The 14302-nt window shown below is 32.2% G+C and overlaps 1 protein-coding gene across 2 annotated transcripts; it reads right to left on the reverse strand.

Moving 5' to 3' along the window:
• Positions 1-559: 559 nt before the first annotated feature.
• LOC143049738 (betaine--homocysteine S-methyltransferase 1-like) lies at positions 560-12412 on the reverse strand. Of its 2 annotated transcripts, none has more exons than XM_076223445.1 (8): positions 12334-12412; positions 10701-10758; positions 9991-10181; positions 7760-7954; positions 5508-5619; positions 4100-4275; positions 3350-3431; positions 560-938 (listed from the first exon to the last, which is right to left on the reverse strand). In XM_076223445.1, the coding sequence occupies exons 2-8, from the start codon at positions 10711-10713 to the stop codon at positions 667-669; spliced, it is 1041 nt and encodes a 346-aa protein (XP_076079560.1). In that variant the 5' UTR covers positions 10714-10758; positions 12334-12412; the 3' UTR covers positions 560-666. The 2 variants fall into 2 exon arrangements, with proteins under 2 accessions (XP_076079560.1, XP_076079550.1); XM_076223435.1 differs by lacking the exon at positions 12334-12412 and adding an exon at positions 11584-11687.
• Between the last annotated feature and the right edge of the window lie 1890 nt (positions 12413-14302).

The raw sequence follows: 14302 nt of genomic DNA on the forward strand, positions 1-14302 counted from the left end.
TTTTCAAATATTTTGGCCTCGTGCATCACTTTTTAGACATTGATTTTCGAAATTCGCACTTGGACAGAATAAAATGGTACCGCTTATGGTATTTATGTTCAGGTGTTTATAGAATTTGCTTCATTCACGTTCAGTTTATAAAATAATTTATTCATATTTGGGACGAAAAAAATAAAATCAACAATAAAATTAAATACTATGTTATGTAAAGTGTGTCAACCTGGATAGAGAAAAGACAATAAGATTGCCACTTGAAAAAGAAAATATTTTAGATATGGCGGGAATTTCCTTGACCATTGGTGTGCTGCTGACCAAATAAGAAGGCATTCTTGTGAGATGTGCTAGAGATGTACTTAATGAAAAATGATCATTAAACATGTTAGAAACTTCAAAGTTTTGATTAACATGTAAAATAGGTTGTCATGCTGGAGAAGAAGGTGTCTGATCCTGATAGTTATCAAAGGTACCAAGGCTTATAATTTGATACTCCTAAAATGCTCATACTTTTAAACAATTTGTTTACTAGAATGTGAAATTTTGAAATTAAAAAAAAAATAAATATTGGCAACAATTTTATTCAAATGCTTTAATTTTCAATAGCTGTTTACATCTTTCTGTTTACATATTTGTTGACAGAAGACGAGTGTAAACATGTATTGAGTCTTGTTATTTAGGAGCCAACGTTTTTCTGTATTCGGTATGATAGCTGTCGAAGTTTTTATCGCCCCATATGAAATGCTGCGACATATCTGGCGAATATTTGCTTGCAGGAGGTGTCCGACCATAAACCTCTGCAACTATTCTCATGAAATGGGATGCATTTCCGCAACAAAGACCAACATACTGAACTCCAAGTTCCCTCGCCTCCTCTGCAAACTTCCGAATTTGAGTTCTACTGCAGTGAAATGCTGTTAAATCTTCGGGAAAGGCTTGTTTTCCTAGAATAAAGGTTATTGTTAATTAAATCAACACAATTGTACATCACTCTGTAGTCTGAATATCTGAAATATTCAGATACTTGTAGATACCCAATTTAAGAAAAAGTCGACCAAATTATTTTAAAGTTAATATGAGTAATGTTCATTTACATAAAATATGATTTCTATATTGTTTAAGAGTTTTCTCTTAGTTTAAATACAAATGGTGTATACCAAATGTAAGTTTTGTTTCAGTTAATCTATTCTGCTGTCTATAAATATTGCCCATTTCTTTGCAAAAATATCTTCCTATGTCAACTCTTGCAGATAAGGAGGATCTTATACTAGAGATTTAATACATTATTTAAAAACAATATAATCAAGATCTGGAGGTTTGATGGACATTGTATTTGGAACGTCTGGTGAATGGTTTTCAACAGACCTATATTAAATATGGGATTCCTGTTGGAACAATATGTACTCTCCCGTCAACTAGTTTGTCATCATACAGTGGTTTATCGCGAAGACTGCAAAGAATCAACGTTATCATCATGTAAGCTAGGTAACTTTTTTCACAAGTAGTTTTTAGCAATTATATGTGCGAAAAATACATCCCTGCACATACTAGTTGTAAATAGGGACACCTTACTCATTGAGTTCAAAAACAAGTTTATTTTAAAATTTGGGGACTCAAAATTAACATGTATAATTTCTTGTTTATATTTTAGGTGAAAATAGCAATACTTCTGCACAAACTTATACTGAATTTCGTTTTTAAAAAAATGGTTTTCTCCCTCAACTGTCAAACGCATTGTGTTCTATTCAAAATGTGACAGGAACATTTAGAAAAAAGTAAAATCACAAAAATACCGAACTACTAGGAAAATTAAACGAAAGTCCCTTTTCAAATGGCAAAATCAAAGCTCAAACACTTCAAACTAATGGATAAGAACTGTCATATTACTGACTTGTTATGGGCATTTTCTTATTAGAAAATGATGGATTGAACCTGGTTTCATAGCTAGCTTAACCTCTAACTTGTATGACAGTCGCATACAATTCCATTATATTAACAACGATATATAAACAAAACAAACAGACATAATGGGCAAAAATGTCAAAATAGAAGCTATCAATAACTGTACATTGTTAGCACTATATACTCGTTAAAGGTTTATTTAATTTTAAGCTCGAAAAACAAATAGAATATTTTAGAATAGTAAATCAGATGCTAGTGTCTTGGCAACAGGCAAATCCTATGTATCATATATTTTAAAGAACACAAACCTGTCCTATGGTGATTACACGATTAAATTTGTGAAGTACCCGATTTTAATAATACATGAAAAAACTCAAAAATCTGTTTCTTCCATGGCATAGCCCATGTGTATTGAATCATGATGGCATGTATGACAACTGTCTTAGGGATAGCTGGAATATTTGTAAATTGATAGAATCCCTGGTTCAATAATTTCACTGTAAGTAGCATCTGTCTATCAAGTAAGTCATGATAGGAAAGAAATAAAAAAAGCATCTTGACAATCTTAAAGATTGTGCAATATTTCTCTAACACCAATTATAAGTAAGTAAGTAAGTAAGTAAGTAAGTAAGTAAGTAATTTTTATTGGTTTAAAATCCAAAATTACAGGATTGATACCAAGACAATACAAATTTGTTATACACAAACATACAAACATATATATATCATACCAATTTCATAAACATTATATGTATTGAGAATGGTCCAGTTGAAATCCACTTATGGAAATCTCGGTATAGGAGATGAGCTATGATAAAACAGATTTGTTTGTACAAAAATCTAGGGTAATTTGAAATATCGTCTTGTAGTCAAGGATCAGTTTTAATTATGTTGATATAAACAACAACACATGTGATCAAATAGGAATTATTCCCAGGGAAAGGGCAATTTATTTATTACAGGAGAGATACATAAAGTGACAAATATTATACATGGAATACATATCATACCTCACTGACTAATGTGTGAAAATAAACATAGTTAACATAGCTGCAAATGTTTGCACCTGTCCTAAGTCGGGAATCTGATGTACAGTAGTTGTCGTCTGTTTATGTGGTTTATATGTGTTTCTCTTTTCTCATTTTAATATAGATCAGATCGTTAGTTGCCCCGTTTGAATGGTTTACACTAGTTATATTTGAGGCCCTTATAGTTTGCTGTTTGGTGTGAGCCAATGTTCCGTGTTGAAGGCCGTACCTTGTCCTATAATGATTTACTTTTATAAATTGTAACTTGGATGGAGAGTTGTCTCGTTGGCACTCATACCACATCTTTATATATATATATATATAGTTACGCAGTTTTCTGAACAAACATTATTCTTCGTGACATAATTTTCTTTGACATGTGTCTAATGAATATGTAAGTATTTTGTTGCATCTTCAAAAATTACCTGTTTCGAGATTTATTATAGACTGAAATGTAGGCTCATCTGGAGTGGTTCTATAAGGAACAGGAAGTGCCGCCATGGGACCCTATTATATAATATTTTATTAAATTTACCAAACTATACAGATAACAAGAAGCCAAACCAAATGCATATTTTTTACTAAGAGAAATACATTTATCAGTGCTTTTGGTTCAGTAATAGCAAATAAAAGAAAAGAAATGTGTTAGGAATTAAATAAAGTCAGATGTGATCTTTTTCGAATTAACCATAGTTTGTTTTATACCATGTCTGTTAAATCTCGTAAAGGTATGTTTCTATTTTGAAATATGTGAAAACGAGAGCATTTGTCGATCCATTATCTATAAAAAGAACATGGGAACAGTATATGTTCCTGACAGAATACTCACAAAATGTAATAATGAAATGACGGACCTACCTAATGCCAGTAATAAGTCTTAGTAAGTTGCACCAGAAAGTGCAAAAACACATCTAATTCTTAATCCGTCGATTTTTACAACTCCAGAAAATAGCTTCGGACGCACGAAATTTATGAATTGTAGTTATTGTTACTAAAACATTTAATATACGATAAGATTTTATATATAAATGATGTTTCGCACAAACAGCTGACACATCTACAGAACTTAAACATCCCAAAAACATATTCAAAATTCAGCATTGAGGATTAAAATCGTTGTCACAAATAATACAATTCGTGTTCACAGGTTAAAAATACCTAAGCCTTCAAAATACCTTGTATGTTTTTCGAATGTCCCGAATCAAAGACAACATAGTAGTCGGTCCTCTTCCACAGTTTAGTCCTACAATATCAGCACCTGCAGCGTACAACTTGTTCATTGCTTCACCAAATGCTAATCCGTCTACTGTTTTGTCTTCGGCATGTGCTATCATTGTAACAACAGCAGGAACTATAAAATATCCAACGAACACGCTTTTATCAAATGGTTTGACTTCGAACTTATAAATAAAATAGATAAACGACATACTTTTATGTATCATCTGTAAAGTGTATGTTATACATTATATAGATGATGTTCTCTCACTAAATAATTCAAAATTTGGTGACTATGTTGAACGCATCTATCCAATCGAAATAGAGATAAAGGATACAACAGATACAGTTAATTCGGCCTCATAACTTGACTTACATTGACAAATTGACAATGAGGGTCGGTTGAAAACAAAACTTTACGACAAGAGATGATTTCAGCTTTCGAATTGTGAACTTTCTATTTCTAAGTAGCAACATTCCAGCAGCACCTGCATACCGGGTTCATATCTCCCAATTGATACATTATTCCCGTGCTTGTTTTTCTTTCATGATTTTCTTGATAAAGGGTTGCTGCTCACAAGGAAGCTATTAAACCAAGAGTTCCAAATGGTGAAGTTGAAATTATCCCTTCGTAAATTTCACGGACGCCATCACGAGTTGGTTGACCGTTATTGAATAACCGTTTCACAGATGATATCGGATATGTTCCTAACGTCATAACTACAACCCCCTTCCCTTTCATTAATGTGATCTACCGAATTAGACTTTTTACCGGATTTGTTATCCCATGAGCAACACGACGGGTGCCACATGTGGAGCAGGATCTGCTTACTCTTGCGGAGCACCTGAGATCACCCATAGTTTTTGGTGGGGCGTGTTGCTTATTCTTTAGTTTTATATGCTGTGTCATGTGTACTATTGTTTGACTGTTTGTCTTTTTAATTTTTAGCCATGACGTTGTCAGTTTATTAGACTAGAATAACTTCAAAAGACTTTTGTGCCTGATTTTGTAATTTTACGCTTTGCTCACAAACCTTTACTGTGACAATGCGTTATATAATGACGGCGTAAAATTGTAATCGGTTGATGATACTTAAGAAAAACAATATATACGAATATCTTTTTGACTACGCATCTTATAAGTCACTTTTGTCGAGGAAACTATTGAGCAAAGATGTTTTAAAGGACGCCATTTATTTGGTTGACTGATAAGGAATATATGTGTCATAGTTGACTATATTCCACACTTCGTAGTTAAAAAATCTTTTATGTGGTTGTGACATTACCAAAGTTTTTGATTGTATGAAAATACTGTAAGAGAATGAGATGTCAGTAAGGAAAATCATTATCAAAAATTCAAATAGTTACCTTTTCCGTATTCTTTTATACATTCTAAAGCTAGAGCTGCCTCTGCATATTCACTAAAAGTTTCTGCAACAATGTAATCCACTCCTTCAGATATAGCCCATTCTATTTGCTCCTATAAGTTACGAAGACAGTTTAATATCCATATATAATAAGTTGTGATTAGGTCACAACCATATAATGGTTAAGCACACAGTCATTAATTTAGAAAAGGCGGAATATACCAAGGGACTTCCAAACTCATAAGTTGAAGACAGACTGACAACAACAAGACCAAATACGAAAAAGGAAAGGAAAGGTTATCAAATCATGTAAATACAAAATCAGTGATACTTCGAAGAAAAGAGGTTTGGATTGTGGTAACACAATCGGAGCCTGCTCTTTTTTACGTTTTTGGATGATGAGTCTTTTGTAGACGAAAGCGCGTCTGGAGATAATACAAAATTTATTCCTGGTACCTGTGATGAGTAAATTCGTCATCATTTATGAAACGGTCCAGAAAATGATACCTTCTATACATTTTTAAGGGATTGTATACAATTTTACCACTTCTTACTATCCAAGAATTGACAGATGCATAAGTAAGCAGCAACATAATTTCCAAGAAATCATGATAGAAGACTCAAGCTCTGGAATATCATTTAACCTTGATGGTTTTTCTGCAAGCACTGCTTGACTGTTATTATATAGAAATGGAAAATTTACAATTGGGAAATTGAAACTTCTATTTTGTCGTAAAGTTTTGTTCTTAACCAAATCGTATAAAAGAGATCAATTTCTAGATGTAAGTCAAGATATGACGCGGACTGAACAGTATCTTAGTATCCTTTATGTGAAATTTGATAGAATAGATTAGTTCAACATAGTCTAAAACTCTAAACTATTACGTGATAGAAGATAATCTTTGCATCGTAGAGTTTCATTCGTCATTAGAAATTACAAGATAAGAGTTAATACTTAAGTTAGACGAGATATTATAAAACTCGGTTAGAAAAAGACAACCTACACTTTTTTGCTGGTAGTGAAATTATACTATAATTTACGCTAATCAGTAGTCAAATCATCTCGTCGATCGAATTTACTATGAAATTGTCAATAAACTCAAGATGCAAACCAAAACACTTCTCTTTAGATTCATAAAAACACTCACAAAAGTGATTAATAGACTGAAAGCGTTCTCATTTTTTAAAGGACGCCAATGCATATTGATTTGAATAAAATATAGTAGCAATTTCATACTCCTTTTGGTAAATAAGACGAATTATCTGTCGTACAACTAGTTGCTGTTAAGAAGCCATGTATCAACTTGGCATCAGACGCATATAGCATGGTATTGTACCAACATGCAGAATCTATTAACTAAAATTTGCTTTCTATGCAAAGAATTGCTATTTTGTCTACAAGAGAAACACAGTACCTATCTTGTACAGCATTTGTAGCATTTCCAAAGTACACAGGAAGCAAAAAGCAGTCATAGTATTAAGGTGCTCTGGCATAATAATGATTGTTTTCATCTTGTTTCAATAATGCAAATATGTTTAAATTAAACAAGACAAGTTGGCATAATTTTGTAATTTTAAAAGAGGGACAAAAGGTACCAGAGGGACAGTCAAACTCATTAATCGAAAATAAAAAATAGTCTTATTCTGTAGGTCACATTCATTAACTGTCGTCATTTGAACATGAAGAATTTACCAACTCATATTTTTGGTGTGACATCAACCGATTTTCGCAAATCCGAGGAAAAACACAGATTGGAGCTCACCAGTATCGTGAATTTCCAAGTTTAATACCATCGTCCCTCTTTTAATTAAAACACACTCAAAAGAAATATCAGAAGCGATCACACTATCTAAAGCTTGCAAATTATAATATCGCGGACAACCTTCAGTAGAAAGAATTACTACCAATGATTAGTTGTAGTACAGGTATTTTGCTAGTCAATATTTTTAAATTATAATTTGTGATTTTATGGTTGGAATGGGGAGACAGACTCCGTATAATCAGTATTTATTCTTTCTGCTAAAGGTTGTCAGCAATACGATTGATTGCAAGCTTTATATAGTGACACGTTTCAGTTTGATCGGTCCTGATATTTCTTTATTTTTCTATGTCTGTTTTGTGTACTGTTGTCTCTCTTTTCCTTTTTAGCAATGGCGTTGTCAGTTTATTTTCGATTTATACTTTTGAATTTCCCTCTAGTATCTTTCAGTCCCTTTTTATGAATAACTGATACAGAAATTTTAATATTTCACCTTAAAAATAGCTCTCGCTTTCTCTACAGCATCAGGACAATCTCTCTTAAATATTGTAGAATTACAGATATTTCCCGCTAAAAGAGCGTTGGTACGATCTGCTACATCCTTTGCTAGACGAAGCGCTTTTATATTCAAACTTTTAAGTTCGTCTTCTCTTCCAATTAGCTTGAGCTTCTCTCTGTGGCCATAATACTAGAAAAGGATAAAAAAAAACGTGAATTAAACAAATGCACCTCTTTCTTAATTCAAATGGTTTAATTCTATAACGTCTTACGGTTAACAGCTGTTCACCTCAATGTCGTTTTGACTCTGATTGATTTGACTTTCGCTGGAAATCAGAAATATGATGGGAAATTGAACCTTGTAGTATTAATAAATTAAAAAGTTCAAAAATTTTGACAGCAACACAAACTGAAACCTAATATTCATTTTAAGACTTGACAGGTCAACAAACGGTCTTCAATAAATGTTTTAAAGTATGACTGACATGCTCCAAAATAGTCAATAGTTTGATTTTTTAAAATACATTAAGTGGAAACTACATATGCTCGTCCATGCATGCCGAATTCCGAATTCTTTAAATGACAAAAAAAAAAATAAGATATTACTAAGAGACTAGTATCATGATGTTTCTGTCATGAGAATAAATCAGTTCACGAAAAACAATCAATATCGTTATGATAGGTCATCTTAACACCCCCAAAAATATTTAAAGGGTCCTCTTCTATTAGGGATGTCGCATTTATTGACCAGACATAACAACGTATTATGATATATTTCTTACAACCAAGCGGATACCTTCACAGAAGGAGCGGGCTAAATGCTGAACGAGAACAGTCCATATTTCTAATCCACTGTTACTAAATAATCCTTTCAAGGAAAGTTTGGCTTATTCTGATACGCTGTAAATTCTAATGCAATTTTTATGTATCGTATTCATAAGGTGGCGAATGAAAACTTTTTAATCTACGTATCGTAAAAAGAATTATTTTTGTAGTTCGAGCTTTCGTAATATTCGTGGAAATTTACGCATGGAATGAATAAATGACTATCACAAAACTAAATGAAAGATAAAAAAATGTTTTACTGAAATGAATCATTAACAGATAAATTACCTAAAACGGAAGTGAATGAGAATATTTTATTCAGTATTGCATCTGATAGAAAATGACTGTGACATATGCATGGTACCTTTGATAACTATTTACACCACTGGGTTGATGCCACTGCTAGTAAACGTTTCTTCCCCGAGGTTATCAACTAACATCACAGCAGTCAACACGTATATTAATTATATGGTCATTTATAAATAAACTGTTTGCAACATTATGAATTTTTCGAAATATTGAGGATTTTCGTATCCCACGCATACGTTACCTTAGCCGTATTTGGCACAATTGTGTGGAATTTTGGGTCCTCAATGCTCTTCATTTTTGTACTTGTTTGGCTTTCTAACTGTATTGTTCTGAGCGTCTTATGTTGAGTCTTATGTAGACGAAACGTTCGTCTGGCGTATCAAATGATAAGTCTAGTTCTTTTATTACTATTAAGGCTTATTGAAATCAGCATTTCTTTTTTAATTTGCAATCATTCATTTACTTAGCCCTGATTATGTCATCTAAATTTATGAGAGTACGTTTTCCAAAGATCCAAGAAGGTATGACGATTAATACATGATTCAGTGGATTGTGAACAACATTATCTTCACTATATATTATATTTTAATGCAACGAGATATCATCCATGAAATAAAAAGTTTTGAATATGTTGAGAATATCTGCAATCTTTAGATTGTTTTAAAGATTTGTAAACACAATTGTGAAAGCAACATTTTACAAATCCTATCAATTTATGTAACGGTAATTAACATGAAACACTATCATGCATACATTAATCGTTTTAAATTTCGAATTATTTCAACAAGTTTGACTTTTGAAAAGATAAGTATCCATCTGGACATATTCCATTCCGTAGTCCAACTGACATTAAGTTTGACGAGATGATGAACGCTTAACATCTAGTGGCTAGTACTTAATGCATTATTTTGGCGTACCAACAGACAATAATGATGTTTTTAACCATATTAAGTAAATTATATTATCGTCAAGGTATAGGACAATTTCAAATTTGTTTTTCTACCTCGCTCATTGTCTCCGTTTAAAGAACTATTAATATAAAGTAATAATTAACATTAATTACAATTTGAATATTGACTGAAACTTATTTACTGTAAATGCCAGCACAACATCACTCCCAGCATGTACGTACTCCTCGTGCACAGCCTTTACTTGTTCTGGATGTTCTAACACAACCTCGGGAACAAAACAACCAGCACGTAAATATCCTCTTCTCTCCAATTCAAAAACATACCCTTCTGCAACTATGATATTATCACCAGCTTGTATTCTCTCTTTTAACCCTTAAATAAACACCAATAAATGCATATTCAAGCTACATTTTTTTTTTGTGAAAACAAAGCAATGCTAAACAAAGTAAAAACTAGGTATAACAAAATATTGAACTAATTGCCCCTTGAAGTCACTCTATTCAACTTGAACGCTTGGTTATGAAGACTTAGTTTTATCATTGATGATTTCATCTCAATCATGTTGTCCTATTTGTAGAATCGTACTGTGAATCATTTGTGCTTTGTTTAATGTCTGTATAAAGGCAAACGTAGTATACAGGTGTTCAAATGTCACACATCTGTATATCTGTTGTACAATAGTAAACAAAAACAACGCCAAAATGAGTAAATATCGCAATTTAAAGGTACTTCTACTACTACTACTACTAACAATGATAATAATAATATCTATATTTAAAGAAACAGAAAAGGGTAGATTTACGATTCAAACAATTTGTTTTGTTTGTAGATCTTGCAAAGCTGACCATTTAATCTGTTTTTATTCTGGAAAAAGGATTTATCAAATTTTACCCTTTTTCGGCATTGTCTTTTCAAGTATGCTGATTCTACTTTTTTGGTCCTTCTCTATCTGTTTAAAACAAGAACGAGTAGTTATTATATACATATACAAAGAGAAAAATAGAACAGTTTTGTTTCGCGAAGAAGGCCTCGTTGTAATATGGAGACGAAGAGCAGCAATTACAGCACTTTCTTTGTGCTTTTTAGAAGTTATGAGTCTATTGCACTGATGAAATGTCATCGCTAGATTTCACACGTCTTTTGTCTTTGTGAATATGTTTTGATTCATTGCTTAACTTTTAGTGGAATCTTTGGTTGTTGGCGCATTTGCTTTGCTGAACTAAAAAGTATATTTGAATATTATCCCAAATAAATTCGGGATTAATCTGGTAAATGTATATGCAAATTGTAACCTAAAATGCGCTTTCAAAAAAGTTGATTGCACAATTTATTTGACGGATAATGTATTGATTATAAATGAACTACTACAGATATATGCTTCACTCATCCATAACACGTCATACATATTATCGATTATGGTATATTAAATTGCTTATTATTTTTCTCTATGTAACATGCATATTCAGATACCTTACAGAATTTTATTTTCTAAGTGATTATTGATCGTTTTTTGCTAAGCGTTAAGTAGCACATATTTCATATGCATATATATTAAAAATGCGACAAAGTCTACAAGTTTCCTTTTACAGAGTGAATGACCGGAAAGAAACCTTTAAGACATGTTAATCTGAATTCGTTGAAATGTGTTGTAAAATCACGTAATATTTACTGCACTACCCAAATGGACTCTATTTTTGTTGAACTGTTATAAATAATTTACATATTATAGTTTTTCAAAACTTTTTATTATTTTTTTCTTTATAAATGTACTTACTTTTACTGGCCTTTGCGAGCTTGTTTATGACATGAACACAAAACAAAAAAACGTGACTACGTTCGCTTAACTTATCAGTGCAAATAGGTAGGTCAACCATGGTAAAAGGCGATAAAAGTCGTAATATTACACTAATGCATTGACACGTATTTTAAGAATTGAAACTAATGAAATTTAAATTTAGCTGAAGCTGCACATATATGCAATCGAATATAAATATTCACTAAGTGAATATAAATATTTCTCTTCAGCATAGAACATAGCAGTAAGGTAGATTCGAAATAACTGGAAACCCAGTTCAATATTGCTGCCAACTTGCCGAGTAATTTTGGTACTAAGCGTATCATATTGTTTTATGCGTACACCGTCAAAGACGTTTTTGAGTGTAACATAATGTGAGGCCTTCATTGATTACAGGGTGTATTTGTAATATGTATCTGACACACTAACGACAAATTATAAACTTTAAGACAGTTGTAAAAAGAGCAGTAACTCTATTCGCATTTTTTTCTCTGAGCATTATTTTTATACAACACATTTGCATTCAGATTGTACCGAAAATTAATCGAGACACATTATTCCATCAGGTTCTAAATTTTTCATAATGACAAAGTCAAACGTAAAAAATCTATTATATGTATTTGTAAAGCTAGCATTCTCTATTTAATATCAGTTTCATACTATTATTCATAGTGAAGGTAAATCTAATAAGCGTTTCGGACGCACGACAGTATATAAAATGTTACTTACTATCACTGAGTATATGCCACTGCTGGCGGCCTGTCAGTCCCTGATGGTTCTTCAACTCAGTAGTTAGTGCTACAATCTTTCTTCAAAAATTCTACGTTGATGAATAATCTCAAAACTAAGATATAAACTCCCTCGGCATTTCTTGTAAATTTTCAATTATAGTGTAGTACTTTTTGGACAAATTATATTAGAATTATAGAAAAAAATCACCAGCTCTAACTAAAGATATTGACAATTCTATGTTACGGAGACCTATAATACAGTCTAACAGCTTCAGACATAATAATATTTTAGACCAAACCCTTACTTTACCTAATAAAATTCGCGCCCAAATATTTTGAACATGTAAATATATCCCCCTACTAATATTACATACATAGCATATAAATATATTAATTTTGAAAGTGATCGAAACAAAAACTATAAAAAAGTGTGCACACCAGGGACTATATATTGAAATCGAATGCAAGCGTATAACAAACGTATATATAGATATATATATAGATGATAATAATTTCAGATGCACTAATTTAAACAAGATATTTCAAAGTATACTTCAATTCCAAAATATACAACATATAAAAGTGTACATAAATACAATATACTAGTTATACATCTACAAATTTCGAGTGGAGAATGATATACTTAAGTAAACACAATATGTGAGAACACATATATAATATTGTCGAAAAACATCTGGATAAGTTTGTATGCATATATATGTTTTCAATGAATACCTTTAAATACTTTTGTCGGTATTGTCTATATTTGTGACAATTTAAAAGTATAAAGTAGTATTCATCTTCAATAGAGTGTAACAGTTTGAACATATTTCTCTTTTATCTTTAACAACATGCCTCCATGAAACCAAACTCGTAATACATAATGTTGACGATGTTAATGGGTTCTCTGTGATCAAAAATTACACGCGAAAAATAACTCACAGAAAGCACTCTAGCAAAAAACTCCAAAACAACGAATCAACATGATAACTGTACCTTCTGTATTCATTATTCTTTGTTTCTCAATAATGTTTTTAACATGATACATTCCATTTTCTGGATTTCTACACCCGAGGTGTGGACGAGGTCTGGTTAGTATTTGTTCTTTGTTTAATATTAAAGCGACAAAGCAATTCAAAAAAGCGTTCCCTAAAAAGCCTTGACATAGCAATATATACCCAAACATTAACGAGGTATGATACAGCCATAAACATATTAATGAACCAAACACCCATTGTAGAACGTAACCAGGTATACGTGTTCGGGAAAAAACTGGCATATACTGAGTAGAGAGTACCTGGAAACTCGCCAACTACGAAAATGAACATAATCATCAACAACATGGTTGTTGTTCTCGTTTTACTTCGTTGGTCTGATGAGTGCCCTGTTACTAATTTACGCCGGTTGATTGTTATCAAGATAACAACCATACAAAAACGTATTATAATTGCGGGGGCTAAACTGAGAACAAATAAACCATATTGATTATACACAATGTAGATTTTAGACATGCTATTTTCACCAAGAACATAATTTGTTTTGCATTTAAAGGCTGTTATATTTTCTGTAGTTGTTATTTCAAAATGTTCAATGTTGCGGATCATCAAATCAGGCAGTGCCGGAATCAAGGCTACGATAAAAAAGGCGATCGCAAATATTTTGGTTGATTTCATTCCGCACATTCGTGGACCAGCAAAAGGAAATGCGCAAACCACACATTGTTGTAGTGCTAAAAATGTGGTCGACAATATAGATATGGAATGCCATATGTAAGCAAACTCCATCGAAATCCTTGTTAAATAGCAATAGGCTGGTATCAGGGTTTTGCCCCCAAAGTAATCGGAAACTGTGAAGATTGTTCCACAAAAAAAAGTCAGCAAGTCACACACTGCTATTGTAGACAAAACAACTGTTATAGGCGATCTGACTTTCGGAGACATCCATATAGATACCACAAAGGTATTTGA

This window comes from Mytilus galloprovincialis, chromosome 1, assembly GCF_965363235.1.
Source record: "Mytilus galloprovincialis chromosome 1, xbMytGall1.hap1.1, whole genome shotgun sequence".
Taxonomy (NCBI): Eukaryota; Metazoa; Mollusca; class Bivalvia; order Mytilida; family Mytilidae; genus Mytilus; species Mytilus galloprovincialis.

What these genes read in the sequence shown, in the direction of transcription:
- LOC143049738 (XM_076223445.1), bottom strand. An exon ending in TATAAAAGAATACGGAAAAG is followed by an intron (nt 4,276 to 5,507) that starts GTAACTATTTGA and finishes GATATTTTATAG; the next exon opens with TTCCTGCTGTTGTTACAATG. An exon ending in ACATTCGAAAAACATACAAG is followed by an intron (nt 3,432 to 4,099) that starts GTATTTTGAAGG and finishes ATTATATAATAG; the next exon opens with GGTCCCATGGCGGCACTTCC.